We start from the raw sequence: 13,729 nt of genomic DNA, 5'->3' as shown, positions 1-13,729 counted from the left end.
GGCCCCTAGGATAGTGTTTTGTATGAGTGGGCTGCACGTCATGTCCCGCATGTCTCTGCCCCGGTCATTCTTAGTTTCCAGCCATTCTCATTTGGCCTCCTTTCTGGTCGTTTATCATCTTAGTGACTCTTCTTAGGGCATGTGCCCTGATTTATCCGTCTCTAGTGTGAGGCCCTGACTGGAAGACGTCACAGCCGGTAGGGTCTGACTAATGTGGAATAGAGGGAGGCCATCACCTCCCTGCTTCTGGATACCATACCTTTGTTAATGCTACCCCAGTTCCCATTAGTTTTAGGTCTTCATCATTTGATGCCCTGTATTTCCTGTTCCGTTCTGCTTCTGATTATCAGGGATTTAATCAGCAACTCAGTTTCTCCCTACTCAGAATGCAGGAATGACATTTGTCAGCGGTGACCTTTCCGTCTCCGCGAAGCCGGCAGGCGGCCTTGTCCAGCTATGGGCACTGTACTGCGTGGAGCCCCATCCAGCCACATTTCCCCATCTGCTGGAGAGCCGCCTGCCCTTCCGTCTCATGGCAGGCCTGGCCCTGCCCTGTGGGCCCAAGAGCGAAGTGAGAGCCCCAGGGGTCCTGCCCCTGTGGCCTGTCTGTGGTCACCCTGCCCCAGAAGAGTGAACGGAGTGGCTGCCCCGTGGGTGCTGCATCCTGTCCTGGTGGCTGGGCCGATACTATGTGTGTGGGGGTCATTCGGGTCACCGCCCAGTGTGTGGGTCTCCTACTTGGTCCTGGAAGCACAGGTTCTGGCACTGTGTGGCCAGCACACAAGCCCTGACCTTCCCGCCACCTTCCCGCCACCTTCCCGGGAACCTGGAGAAATCCACCTGATCTCCATGAGCTGCCGTTCCCACCTGTGACATGGATGCATTCACGGTGCTTTAGCTCCAGAGTTGGTGTCATAATTAAGTGAGTCACTATGTATAACGGGCTGGCAGGTAGAGGACCCTCGGAATGGCAGCCGTCACCGCTGTCTCTGTGTGCGCCTTAGCCCCACAGGTCCCCTGTCCCTGCCTTACAGGGAAAATGAGGCCCACAGCCTCGAGTCAGGAGGAGGCAGAATCTGTTTCCAGGGCACGAGCGTTCTTGCCTTCATTCCTGGTTGTTCTTTGTGGGGCCAATAACATTTCCACTCTGTTCACATGAGAATAAAATATTCACGAAGGTACAAAATGTTTGAGGATCAAAAATGTATAAAATTTGGGGGAACAGAGAGAAGACATAGATGGGGAAGAGGAGGTGCCATCGTTAGGATCAGAAAAGCTTCTGGATGTAAGATCACTTAAGATTCAGCCCCATTACATCTGTTTGTTGCTCTGATAAAAGAGATCAGTCATAACACTAATTATGTCAGGCATATTAATAGAGTCAATTATGCTCATGCAGATTTTTCTCTTGCTCTGATGAAACAAAATAATTCTTCCAAGAGGCATTTAATTTGGTGCCATTTTTCTTGCCAGGGACTAAATGTGCTTGTAGAGATGGGAAGACATCTGCTCTTGAGATGCACAGCAATAGAACAGTAAGTCTGCAATTCCACAGCTTCCCAAAAAGCAAATGTAAGAAGTTCTAGCCCTTATTTTATTTTATTTTATTTTATTTTATTTTATTTTTATTTTATTTATTTTATTTTATTTTATTTTTTTTTAGTTCTAGCCCTTCTTAACGACACTTTTCCTTCCTTCCTTCCTTCCTTCCTTCCTTCCTTCCTTCCTTCCTTCCTTCCTTCCTTCCTTCCTTCCTTCCTTCCTTCCTTCTTTCTTCCTTTCTTTCTTTCTTTCTTTCTTTCTTCTTTCTTTCTTTCTTTCTTTCTTTCTTTCTTTCTTTCTTTCTAACATGTTTTTGCAAAAATAGAACAAAATATAGGGAAATGATTATGTCTACCTTTTCCTTTCATGGGTCCACCAAGACCAGAGGGGGAGTGTCAAGGGTTCTTGATTCCGCCCCCAGATCCATGGCCTTGTCCTGGTCCCAGTCATTCCGTGGTAGTCCATCCCCACCTCTAGGGCCCAGTGGCTGTGACCCTTGTCTGATCTGTCCGCTGTGAGTTCTTGCTCGCTCTCTTCTATTTTTCTTTTTAACAGACTGTTAATCTTAGGGGAGGTTTAGGTGTGTAGGCAGATTGCAGAGTTGCCGCAGAGCATTCCTGCATGTGTCCCCTGCCTGGTCCCCCTGCTCCCAGTTCCCCTGACCGCAGTCTCTTCATCATGGCGAGAGAAGCGCGTTGGTAACACCCGCACTGACTGAAGTTTACCCTGGAACCCCGTTTCCTCTGTTCTTACTTGATATCCATTGCCTATTCCAGGGACCCATGCGGGAGCTGTGTCACTTTCAGTTGTCCTATGACTGGGGGCTCTCTTAGCACTTTCTCACAACTCCCTGGTTTGTGACAACCTTGACTGGGCAGGTGGCTTCTCTTGGGACTTGGCTGACATCTCCCTGTGGTTACACTGGGGGCCCGGGGAGGGGGAGGCCCCAGAGGTGGAGTGCCATTGGCTTGTGTCACAGGGGGCACCCGTTGTCTGCGTGGCTTACCCAGTGAGGCTGGCTTCCGCCATGTGCAGAGGTGCGTGTACACCATGGGTCGCTTTTTTCTCTCCAGGCTCTGCTCTCTGGGATGAGGCCACCCTGTGCAGCCGTGTCCCGACTGCCTCACAGCCACCTGTCTGCTCCAGGCCACCATCCCTTTCCAGCCCCATGGCTCCTGGACCCAGAACTCGGTCTGGTCTGGCTGTGCACTCAGAGTGACAGACGAGACCTCTGGAAGTGCTGGGCCCTGGCTTGCTCCCCCCTACTGTCACCCTGTCACCTGCTGGAGCCACAGTCACCCTCCACTGCCTGGCTGCCAGGACTCTGTGTTTCCTCTGCCCCAGGTGGTCTGTGGCCCTGCTCCTCATCTTGCTTGTGTTTCCCGGATGTTTGAGCTCTTGTAGGCCTTGCTCCATAGTGCGTTCTGCTGGGGGCTTGGTGATGGCCTCCTCAAGGTGGAGGGGACACGTTTTAGGGGAGGAGACAGCCCCATCTGGTTCCTGCCACCGCCCCAGGCTCTGGCACAGATGCGTGTTCAGCACATCCTCAGCGTGTTTGGGGAAGGACACGGTTAAGTGAGAACCATGCTCAGATGCGGGTCGTTTTGCCCTCCCATCTCGTGAAGACTTTAGAGAAGTCTGGTTCTGCCCTCCTGCCCTGCATCTGACAGGACTGACGTGCGAGGCTGTGCACACACAAGGCGGAGACCCCTGGGCACTGCATCTGTAGGGCTGGACGTACATAGGCACCGGGTGTCGGGGCACTGTGGTGCTCCAGCAGAGCCGGGCCGCTGCCTGGAAGAAGGAGTGCACCCCGGGTGCTCCCAGCTGCCCTAGTGCCTCCTGCTTTTAGAGACACCAGCCATGTGTGTGACACGTTGGCGGAGTCATGTTTCTCAGGCTGATGGAAAGGTTCTCCACTGACACGTCCACAGGATCTTGCTGTTGGCTCCTGGAGACGATGTTACCTCCTGGCTGCTGGGAGCATCTTCGGCTTCCCCGATGTGAGGTCATTGTTGACAGTTGTTCTGGGAGATGCTGTGCCTGCGTGTGCGTGTGCCCAAGTGTGTGTGTGTGTATGTGTGTGTGCATGCACATGTGTGTCTGTGTGCGTATGTGTATGTGTATGTATGTGTGCGTGTGTGCCTGTGTGTTTACGTGCTTGTGTGCTTGTGTGTGTGCATGTGCGTCTGTGTGCATGTGTGTGTGCATGTGTGTGCATGCCTGTGCACATGTATGTGTGCATGTGTGCCTGTGCATGTGTGTGTGTGTTGGAAAGGGCCCCCACCGCAAGGACAGTTGACGTCATAGGTTGTCTGGGGACACTCGACTCGGGTGGGAGTGGAGCCTAGAAATCGCCCATGGGGCCGCCCCGCCGCGCATGTGAAGGCAGGAGCCTGGAGTCCCTGGGAGTAGCAGGGGCAGGAGGATCGGAAAGCCCACGCCGTGGCTCCCAGTGAGGGAAGCAGCTCCATTCTGTTCCCTTCTGTTCTGTGCAGGCTGCGGGCTGGAGGCGGCCCCAATACCTCCTGGGCATCTTTTTTTTATTTTTAAATTTTTGAAGATTTTATTTCTAAATATCCACAACACCCAGTGGGGGGCTTGAACTTCTGCTCTGCATTCAGGAGTTGCAGGCTGTACTGACCGAGCCCCGCGAGTGCTCCAAGCTGCCGGCGTCCTTTGCTGTACCCTGTCCCCTTCCACCTCCAGTAGGAAACTTGGGCCCTTACTTTGGAAGGGGAAGATCGACGCTCAGAGACTGCAACCCGGCCCAGGTCCCTGGCTGATGCGCCGTAGGATGGGGCTGCAGCCCTGGGCCTGTGCTGGTGACCAGTGCCCCTGAGGCCCCTTCAGCTGCCTGGTCCCTTCCCACGCCCCCTGCCACTGTCTCTGGAGCACTGGGGAGATGCCGTGTGTTTCTCAGGACGGGCTCCCCAAGGCCACATGGCTCTGGGGCCCATGGCAGGTGTGTGGTTGGGTGTCGCTGTGCTGTTGTCCTGTTGGGGAGTCAGCAGGGGCCTCGTTGGACGTCCCAGAAGCCCGTGCTCACGGCATGCCCATCCCGATGCCACTCAGGACAGTGGCAGCCCAGCCCCTGTCACCGTGCATCTTTGGAGTGGTCACCTGGCCCTCGGGGGGCATGTTCCACTAGCACCCTGGTGTTTAGGGCTGGTTATGGGGCCAGGGACTGGGGCAAGGCGTGGGCCTAGACCACATTCCTGGCCCAAGCACCTAGCTTCTTGGGCCTGGATGGCCCTTGAGTGCCCCTGTCGGGATGTGGATCAGAGGGACGCACACGCCCTCCATCTGCCGTGTGTGCAGAGCGAGGGTGGAGGTGGCTCTGTAAAAGCACCTTGCAGGGAGAGCTGAACATCTTCCCCATGGCCTGCCTGGTCCTCATTGCCCCGGTGCAGGACAAGGTGCCACAGGTATGCAGTCCCAGGCTTGCGTCCAGCAGGGGGACCATGCTGTGTGTGCAGTTCTGGGACGTATGTGAAGTCTGTGAAAACACATGACTGTACAGTGTTCACACTTCCTGGAAATGCCCCCGAGTGGCAGTAGCACTTGGTGGTTTCTCGGCAGCTGTGAGATCAGCAAGCTCTGCGTGACATCTGGGTCAGCACTTGCGTGGCTGCAATGCCTGCTGTGTGTGGGGTGGCTGCTGGGTGTGGGATGTGATTTCAAAGAAATGTGGCCCTGGCATGAGCAGTCCCTGTCTTGCAGGGGCCTGTGCACCTGACAGCTGGGCGGTCATTTGTGGGGGGAGGGGCGTGGAGGGTGGAGGGCAAGGGTCTCGGTGGCTCTGCACCCCACCACCCATGATTGTGACTGAGCCTTCGTCCGGGGCCCCACGCCCGACCACACGGCCACCGCAGGCCCCAGTGGTCCAGGTTCTGACTAAAGCCGTTTACCATGAGGCTGGAGGGTCCAGAGCTGCAGCAACCTCCTGCAGTGCTGTGCTCCCAGGGCAGAGGGCCATGGGGTCAGCAGGGAAAGGCTGGGCCCAGCATACCCCAGCCAGGTCACCTGGCCACACTCCTTCTATCCCACTCCTGGTGCCCTGGGGTGAGGGGCCCGGAGGACCTGGGTACACTGGGCAGGATAGCTAGGGTTCTAATCTTGAGATCTGACGGGAGGGAAGGACGTGGGGCACCTGGTCTAGCAGGTGAGAGCAGAGCTGGGGTTTGCGTAGTTTGAGGAATGGGTTCATACCAGAAAGTACCAGATGGCCTCACCTGTGTCTGGGCAGGTGCATAGGGTGGGGTGGACAGATGGCCCTGAGAAGGAGGCACCATGTCCAAAAGCAGAGGGCTGGCCATGCTCAGTCCTGGTGCCTCCACCCCTATGCAGGGACAGTCACCCTGCTTCTTTCTGGGGACCAAGCTAGACCCTGCCGTGACCTTAGTGCACTGTTACCTGACGGTGGCTGTTTTCTTCTTTCTTAGTATCCGGTGGAAATCAGGAAGTACGAGTATGACCCAAATTTTGCGATTCGTGGACTTCATTACGATGTGCAGCGGGTAGGTTTCATTGCCGTGGTTCCTCATGTGATGGTGTCCAGGTCCCCTTGGCCCTTCTCTTTACTGAGCATGGAAGCTGATTTACGTCCTATTCTTTGGGGCCCAAGAACCGGGTCACTGACAGCGTCTTTGTATAAATAAAGTCTTTTGGGAAAGGCTGTGTATCGGAAAAAAGTGAATGTGTTTTGCTATTTGGAAGATACTGTTTGTTTCTTGAAGTCATTTCTGGTGTTTTGGTGGGGAGCCAGTGGCCACGCTGTGTTTGCAGACCAGTCATCTCCTTAATAAGCTGCACGGTGCATTTTTTTTTTTTTTTTAAAGATTTTATTTACCAGGGAGTAGGAGCAATAGGGAGAGGGGAAGGAGAAGCAGGGGGCCAGGTGGGCTCCCTCTCAGGACCCAGGATCGTGGCCTGAGCCAGAGGCAGACGCTTGGCCAGCTGAGCCTCACCGCACTTTACTGACCAGCAGGCTCAGCAGATGCGTGCAGTGTGCTGCTTTCTCATGTCAACCTGTGTTGATTGGGTGTACGAGGACACGCAAAACCCTCGCTGGATATGCAGCCTGCTGCGCTTGACTCACCTGTTGTGTATTTGTTCTCTAAGGCGGTGCTGATGAAGATTGATGCTTTTCATTACATCCAGTTGGGAACCGTCTACAGGTAAGAGGAACATGAGGTAAATTCAATGCACCTGAAGTCCCCAAGTGGCTTCGAGTTTGGAGACCCTGTGACTGTGGTTGTTGGGGAGCGGGAGATTGTGTGTGTGTATGTGTGTGTGTGTGTGTGTGTGTGTGTGAGAGAAACCTGTTCATGCATTTGCTCAACAACACCCCTGGGTCCGGGTGACTCGGGTGCTGAGCGTGCACGTTGCACCGAACCAGTGGCTGCAGTCTGGTGACCACTGGGGGCACTTTCCCAGGCACCGGGCAGGCCCTGAGTCAGAGGCTGGGTGGGGACAGACGTGGGGGATGCAGTGGCCCCTGTTCCCACCATGGTGGTAGAGTGTGTGGGTGGCAAGACTTTCCTCCTCCCTGTTTATTGGGATTAGTAGAAGCACTTGGCTCAGTCCAAAACCCTGTTAACCTTGACAACGTTGCCATTTCTATTCCTTGAACTTGGGGAGGATTTAGGAGCATGGTTGTTGTACCCTAAACAGGTGTGTGTATCCAGGTTCTTCCTCCACAAACTTTGCTACAATTGATGGTTTTTTGCCCGAGTTAAACACACGCGCAGTGGCAGTCTGTGCTGAAATACTGTGGGGCCGCAGGGCCCCTGCCCGCCCACCCGACCCATTACATTCCTTTCATTTTGTTCCCCACATCTTTCTTCCTATTTCTGAATAACGTGCTCATACCTCTGTCTCCTAACGTAACAATGCTGACTGTGGTATCTGCCACGGGCTGGGCCTGCGCACGGGTACTCGGCTTCTGCAGGCTCCTCCTTCGAGCCCCTGCCCACCTGGGCCTGCCCTGTTTCCCCATTGTGGTTCATGGTTTGCATCTGACCTGTGGGTCTTGCTCCTCCTCGCACTGTATCGTGTGCTGGGACTGCCTCTGTGCACAGGGCTTGCTTTTTCTTACATTTAATAACAGCATCCCTCCTTACCTGCTTCGTTTGCTGTGGAGGTGTCCCCAGGTTCCCCAAGCACCCTGTCACCAGCCTCCTCCTTGTGTTTATTTCTGGACAATTCAGATGTTTTTCATATGCTCTCGGTCACTTTGACATTTACTGGACTGCCCCTGTGCTCCTGATCTTCTCTGATGCTTGTCCTGGGCCTGGGTTGGCCTGTTTCTCCCTTCCCAGAGCCCCTGTATCCCTCCTGCTGGCCTCACCTCTGTGTTCTGCTGTGGCACATCCTCCTGCAGCTCCCGGTGCTTACGGGGTTCAGCCTTCTGGGGTGGGGGCAGCTCTCAGCTCCCCTTGGGATGTCTCCTCGCAGGCCCTGTTCCCAGCCTGGGAAGCCTGGAGCCCCTGGTACATCTGCTCGTTGTCTTCCACAGACAGGACGTGTCTTGTCTGCTGATGTCTTTGCACTTATTTCCTTTGACGTTCTGAGTAATCTATTTTTTTTTTAAGAGAGAGGATGTGCGTACACAAGTGGGATGGGGAGGGGCCGCAGGAGAAGGAGACAGAGAATCCCAAGCAGGTCCACACCCTATGGGGCTCGATCCATGGCCCTGATGTCGTGACCTTAGCTGAAATCAAGAGTTAGAGTCAGGTGCTTAGCCGGCTGAGCCCCCAGGCGCCCCTGAGTACTTCATTCCTTTACTATCATCTTAGATTCCAGGAGGGAGGAGAGATGAAATAATAACATTATTCAATAATGTTGATGAAATAATAGTAACATCAGTCATAGTAAGTTGGAGCTAGCAACTGTGAGGTCTGCTGTGGCACAGACACCATTGTCAGGGTTTTATTTGCCTTTTTTGTCCTTGAGCTGATGAGGGAGGTCATGGTGTTAGACCTAGAGATGTTAGGGGCTTGCCCAAGGCCACACAGGCCTAGAAGTCAGACCCAGGTGGGCTCTGACCCTGGAGCCCATGGCCTGTGGGCAGCGTGGACGGGGCCGAGGCCCTCACCAGATCTCCCGTGTGCACCTCTGTCTGTGTCCTGCCGTTGACTCCCAGGCCCAGACGCTCCATCCTGTCCTCCTGGGCTCCTGCAGTTCTGTGCAGGGTGGCTTGTCCTGGACATTGCTGTTGGACCCGTGCACCTCAAGCACTGCCCTTGGCTCAGCCTCCCTTCTGACGTCCTGCGTGACTCACCCACCAGCTTTCCCTAAATCTGTATCCTTCTCTTCCACACGTGGCACTTTCACTTCCCCGGTTGGTTAGGACTTGTTACAAGTGACGAAACCTGACCCGACTGGGTCAGCCAGAAACACAGCCTTGGGCACCTGTTGTGCGATTGGGGGCAGCACCCGCTGTAGGTGTGGCTGGCTCCAGGGGCTGACATGCTCAGAACCCGTTCTGTCTATTGGCTTTCTCCTTCAGGGCTTGCTCCAGCTGACCCCCGTGCATGTAGGCCCCGGAGACACCCTGGCCCAGGTCAGTGGAAGAAGGGGGCCGGGTGTTCCCAGCAGTTACAACTGGTCTGGGTATGTGGAGGTGGGTGTGCAGCATGGGTCCCCACTCCCCAGGGTCACCGCTGGCATCCTCCCAGGGTGCAGCCTGCCTTCCCCGCGGCTGCCTGAAGCCTCCTCCCTCCTTCACAGCCTGCCTGCCCCTGCTTACACCTCACCCCATCCTCAGCCTCCCTCCTCCCTCAGACCATGCAGTGCCTTGGCTGCTCTGGTCGTGTGTCCTCTTCTGCAGGTGTGTCGTCTGCCATGTTTGGGGGATGGACAGATGGGGCACCAGGAGGACAGAAGTGTCCGAGTCTGGGTCCTGGGCGGCCAGTGTGCTGAGGCCCCCACCCTTGCTCCCACGTGTGGCCTCCATCCACTCCTCTGAACCTGGCTTGGTGCCAGGGGCTGCCCTGGTGCCTGTTGTGTGGGCCAGCGCGGGCCTGTGCCTGGGTAGAGGGGCACCCAGGGTGTCAGCGCCCCGGCCTTCCCCCAAAAAGGGTTGTGGATGGGCAGGAGCCCCCAGCCTTGCCCACGTCTGACCCTGCTGCTGGTCCCCAGCTCCGGCCCCAGGTCGAGTCTCGGCTGTAGGTTCGAATGCCGCGGGGTCGGGGGAGGCCGACGGTCAGCATAGCTGCAGTTGGTACTGTGATGTGGGCCTCGGAGAAGTGACACTTGTCCTCTCTGCAGGCACACCAGGTCCTCACACACCCGCTCACTTCCTCCTTTCCCTTATACCAGGACGTAGGTACTATTACTGTTCCCTGTTTAAAAAGTGACACCGAGACCCAGGGTGGCTCTATTGCACATCCAGGTAGTACCCCCACTGGTCAGGGGGCTGGGACCTGAACCCAGGCACACTTGGGGGTCTGCGCTCCCAGCCTTTGTGCTTCTCACCTGCACAGACCTCGTGGGGTGGTGTGCGGGGCTGGCCATGCCCCCAGCCTGGGCTGCTGCACCTACCAGAGCTGCCTCCACTCAGTTGGGCTGTGTGGCACTCAGCTCACCCTCCTTCTGAGCTGACACTTGGCTCTGTGGGCCATTGTGGGCCATGTCCCTGTGCACCTGTCCTCAGGTCTCAGGGCAGAGTTCTTGTACTTTTTGTAGTTTTTTCAAAATCTTAGAGCCTTAGGCATGTGCATAGCTGAGTGTAGCTGCTTCAGTGGTGAGCTACTCCCGGGTTGCTGCCCAGAGCGGTGGGTGAGGCATCAGGGGCCCACAGTGCCACCTGTTTGTAAGGTCCCAGGTTGTAACAAGTTAATCATTTTTTTGGGGGTGGGGGTGGGCAATGAATCCCCTTGGCTGCTGCGGAAAGTTCCACGAGGGTGGCAAACTGGAGGAAGGAGGCTGATGACAGCCATGTTTTCATTGTACTTATGTATCAAATATAAATCATGTTTTGCGTGTACTTTCATGTCAGCCGGGTGACTTTACAGGATAAGCAGCCTGACCTGACCCTGTGAGTAACTGAGGCTCCTGGTGTGTTATTCACCTGCCTGGTCTGGCGCCGGGTGGACTTGCCATACTCTCCTTGTCACTGGCCCCTGCTTTCTCAAGCTCCTTCCTTGGAGACACGGCTGGGAGTAGACGTTCCTCTTGGTGATGCTGTTGCGGGGGCAGGGCCAGGACAGGAAATCTGAGAACATGAAACCTGATGAGAGCACTTGCTCCCAGTGCCTGCCGCACAGTAGGGGTGACAGCTGGGTCACCCTAATGCCGAAACGTATTTTCCCTTTGTGGTGGAGCAGGATTCATTTGCAGATTCAGCTGTGGCTCCGGAGGCCGGTGGCTTACAGTTGCCACCCTGGCTTTTTATAGGTGAGGAAACCGGCCTTGATGGTCATGTAGCGTTGAGGTCACCCCTCCCAGAGGTGGCACCAGCCTTCCTGCCTTGTGTCACAGGGTCTGTGCACCAGAGTCTCACGCATGGCTTTTCTCACTGACTTTAGATCAGAGTAGCAGAGGCAGGAGGATGGTAGAGGCAGAATGAGCCTTTCTCTCCCTAATGTATTAAAACATAAAAATGGAAACAGAAACCGACCCCAAAGCAAACACTACCCCCAAAGCAAAGGAAGGCGCTAGAGCCTTGTGGACAGAGGCTAGAGCCTTGTGGACAGAGGCGCTGTGATAGTGGTTGAGGAGGCGCCTGGGCCCTTGAGCTGCAAACCTCAGTCTGGTCCTGACCCACCACTTCCTACTTTGGTGACCTTGGGTAAGATACTTGACCTTTGGGGCACCGGGGTGGCTCAGCAGGTGAGGTCTGCCTTTGGCTCAGGGCATGATCCGGGGTCCCAGGATCTAGTCCCACATCGGGCTCCCTGCATGGAGCCTGCTTCTCCCTCTGCCTGTGTTTCTGCCTCTCTGTGTCTCATGAATAAATAAATAAAATCTTTTTTTTTTTTTTTTTAAATAAAATCTTAAAAAAAAAAAAAGACACTTGACCTTTCTGGGCCTCAGCTTCCTCTGCCGGGAAATGGAAGGATAATTGTGCTTTCCCTCCTAGATTATGGAGAAGTAAGTGAATGCCTGTGTGGAACCCACACTTGGCCCCTCTAGCAGGTGCAGTTTTCCTGCCCTCATCGCCCGCCTAGCACTGGCGCTCCTAGTAGTAGGGGCTTCTCACCTGTTACTTGTAGACGGTAGCATCTTGTGCTGAAGCTGAAAGATCCCAGCAGTTGCCGGGGGTCTGGAAGTCACTGCTGTCGCTACTGGAATCTAACAGTACCACCTGTGATTTTTCCAGGGGCCTCAGTGTTGTCCCCGATGAGGAAGTCATTGAAATGTATGAGGGCTCTCACGTGCCCCTGGAACAGATGAGCGACTTTTATGGAAAGGTAATGAGAGATTCTTTAGTTAAAGCAGCCATCAGCAGACGTGGCCCAGGAGATTTAGGGTCTCTGTGCGCACTCCTGTGGAGCTGAGAGGGGATTTGGGCTGTTTGAGAGGCCCTGGATTTGAGAGGGGGTTGTGTGTTGGCATCTCCCAAAGCCCTTCATGATTCCCTTTTCTTGGCTCTTTGCTCCTTACCTGATGGAGGCTCTTTGTACCTTCTGTGTGCCTGCCCCTCTCTGCAACGCCCACCCCAGGCTTGTCCCTATTTGTGGATGAAATCAGGGCGGCAGCGGTTGCCTTCCTTGAGGTGGAGGACAGCAGGTCCTGCTGTGCTTGAAGGGCAGCCGCTGCTTCACTGACTTCACTAGTCTTCTTTGCTTTCTGAAGTTTTGCTCCTTGTCTTATTAGGCGTGCTCTTATTTGTGCTGTCAGAATGTGGTGGAAGGCCCCGAATCACAGGCGTTCAGGCTTATGTGGGGCTTTGTGGGGACTCCCACATTCAGGAGACTTGGGTGGCTTTCGTGCTGTCCCATGGGCAGCGGAGTACTTGCCGGCTTTCTTCTGGGCTTGGCAGTAGAGTGCGGGCCTGATGTTAGGGTTCATAAGAGTGTCAAAGAGTCGTTAGATGTTTTGGAGGGGAAGTCAAGGCATCACCTTGGATTTCCCGGTTGTACTTAGAGGAAGACGTGAGCCGTGCCGGGAACAATGGGAAAGTGGGTAACACTTGTACTTGGCACTGTTAGAATTATGCTTCTCTTGAGGAGAGGGATCCAGGGGCTCAGAATGCGCCTTGGATGCAAGTCAGGTGTTGGCTCTGGCTGTGCTGTTGGACTGTGTTTCTGAAGCTCCCCTCCCTGCCTGCCTGCAGAGTTCTCACGGAAACACCATGAAGCAGTTCATGGACATCTTCTCCCTGCCCGAGATGTCCCTCCTGTCCTGTGTCAACGAGTACTTTCTGAAGAATAACATCGACTATGAGCCCGTCCATCTCTACAAGGACGTCAAGGTGAGTGGTGGCTCTGCCACAGCCCTCCGAGGGCCTCAGCATAAGGGACAGGATCGTTAGCCCCCCTGGGTCATGTGTTGCGAATAGTCCTTTGCCCAGGGTTTCTTTTATTGGTGGTTTTACCCTGAAAATTGTTAAGAAAGAGGTTACATTAGGACAGCTGGAGATCAGTGTGATTTTGTGTTAAAGGAAGATGGTGCTCGTATTGCTCTCTGGGTTTCTAAGTCTTTCTGACCAAGGCCAGGGCCGGTGCATCTGGTCAAGGGGTGGCTGGTGGCTGAGGTCCAGCCCGACACAGCTGCCCCTGAGCCTGCCCACGGACGGGGCCTTCCTCTCACACACGGAGGATCCAGGGAGGCCCTGCCCTAGCTGTGTGAACCCTGTGGGAGACATTCACAGTCAACAGGAGCCTTGCGTACACGCACACACCTCATTTATGAACTTTGTACTCACATGTGTCAGTTTATATTCACATGTGTTTATATATGTTCTTTAAACTATTGGGACTTTTTTTTAGTGCTTAAAAATATGTTCATGTATTAATATTTGTTATATACACATGTCATATATGTATGTTTATAAGCATGTATTTATATGCAAATATTTATATATGTGGTATGTATTATTTATTTACTTATATTATTTTTATTTTTTATTTTTTTTAAGATTTTATTTATTTACTCATGAGAGACACAGAGAGAGAAAGAGGCGGAGACACAGGCAGAGGGAGAGGCAGGCTCCATGCAGGGAGCCTGATGTGGGACT

General features: G+C 54.3%; 1 protein-coding gene across 8 annotated transcripts in view; it reads left to right on the top strand.

Annotated features, from left to right (window-relative positions):
- The window catches only part of NT5DC3 (5'-nucleotidase domain containing 3), a 93,262-nt gene that overhangs the window by 58,831 nt on the left and 20,702 nt on the right, over positions 1-13,729 (top strand). For all 8 annotated transcript variants that reach the window (XM_049094139.1, XM_049094137.1, XM_049094138.1 and 5 more), the window contains 4 exons: positions 5,988-6,062; positions 6,667-6,722; positions 11,870-11,960; positions 12,827-12,964. In XM_049094139.1, the coding sequence (XP_048950096.1) occupies positions 5,988-6,062; positions 6,667-6,722; positions 11,870-11,960; positions 12,827-12,964 (360 nt within the window). The remainder of the gene's footprint in view (positions 1-5,987; positions 6,063-6,666; positions 6,723-11,869; positions 11,961-12,826; positions 12,965-13,729) is intronic.

Source organism: Canis lupus, chromosome 15 (assembly GCF_003254725.2).
Source record: "Canis lupus dingo isolate Sandy chromosome 15, ASM325472v2, whole genome shotgun sequence".
Taxonomy (NCBI): Eukaryota; Metazoa; Chordata; class Mammalia; order Carnivora; family Canidae; genus Canis; species Canis lupus.
Note: the sequence above shows the minus strand (reverse complement) of the source record. Positions and strands in the feature narration are given on the sequence as shown.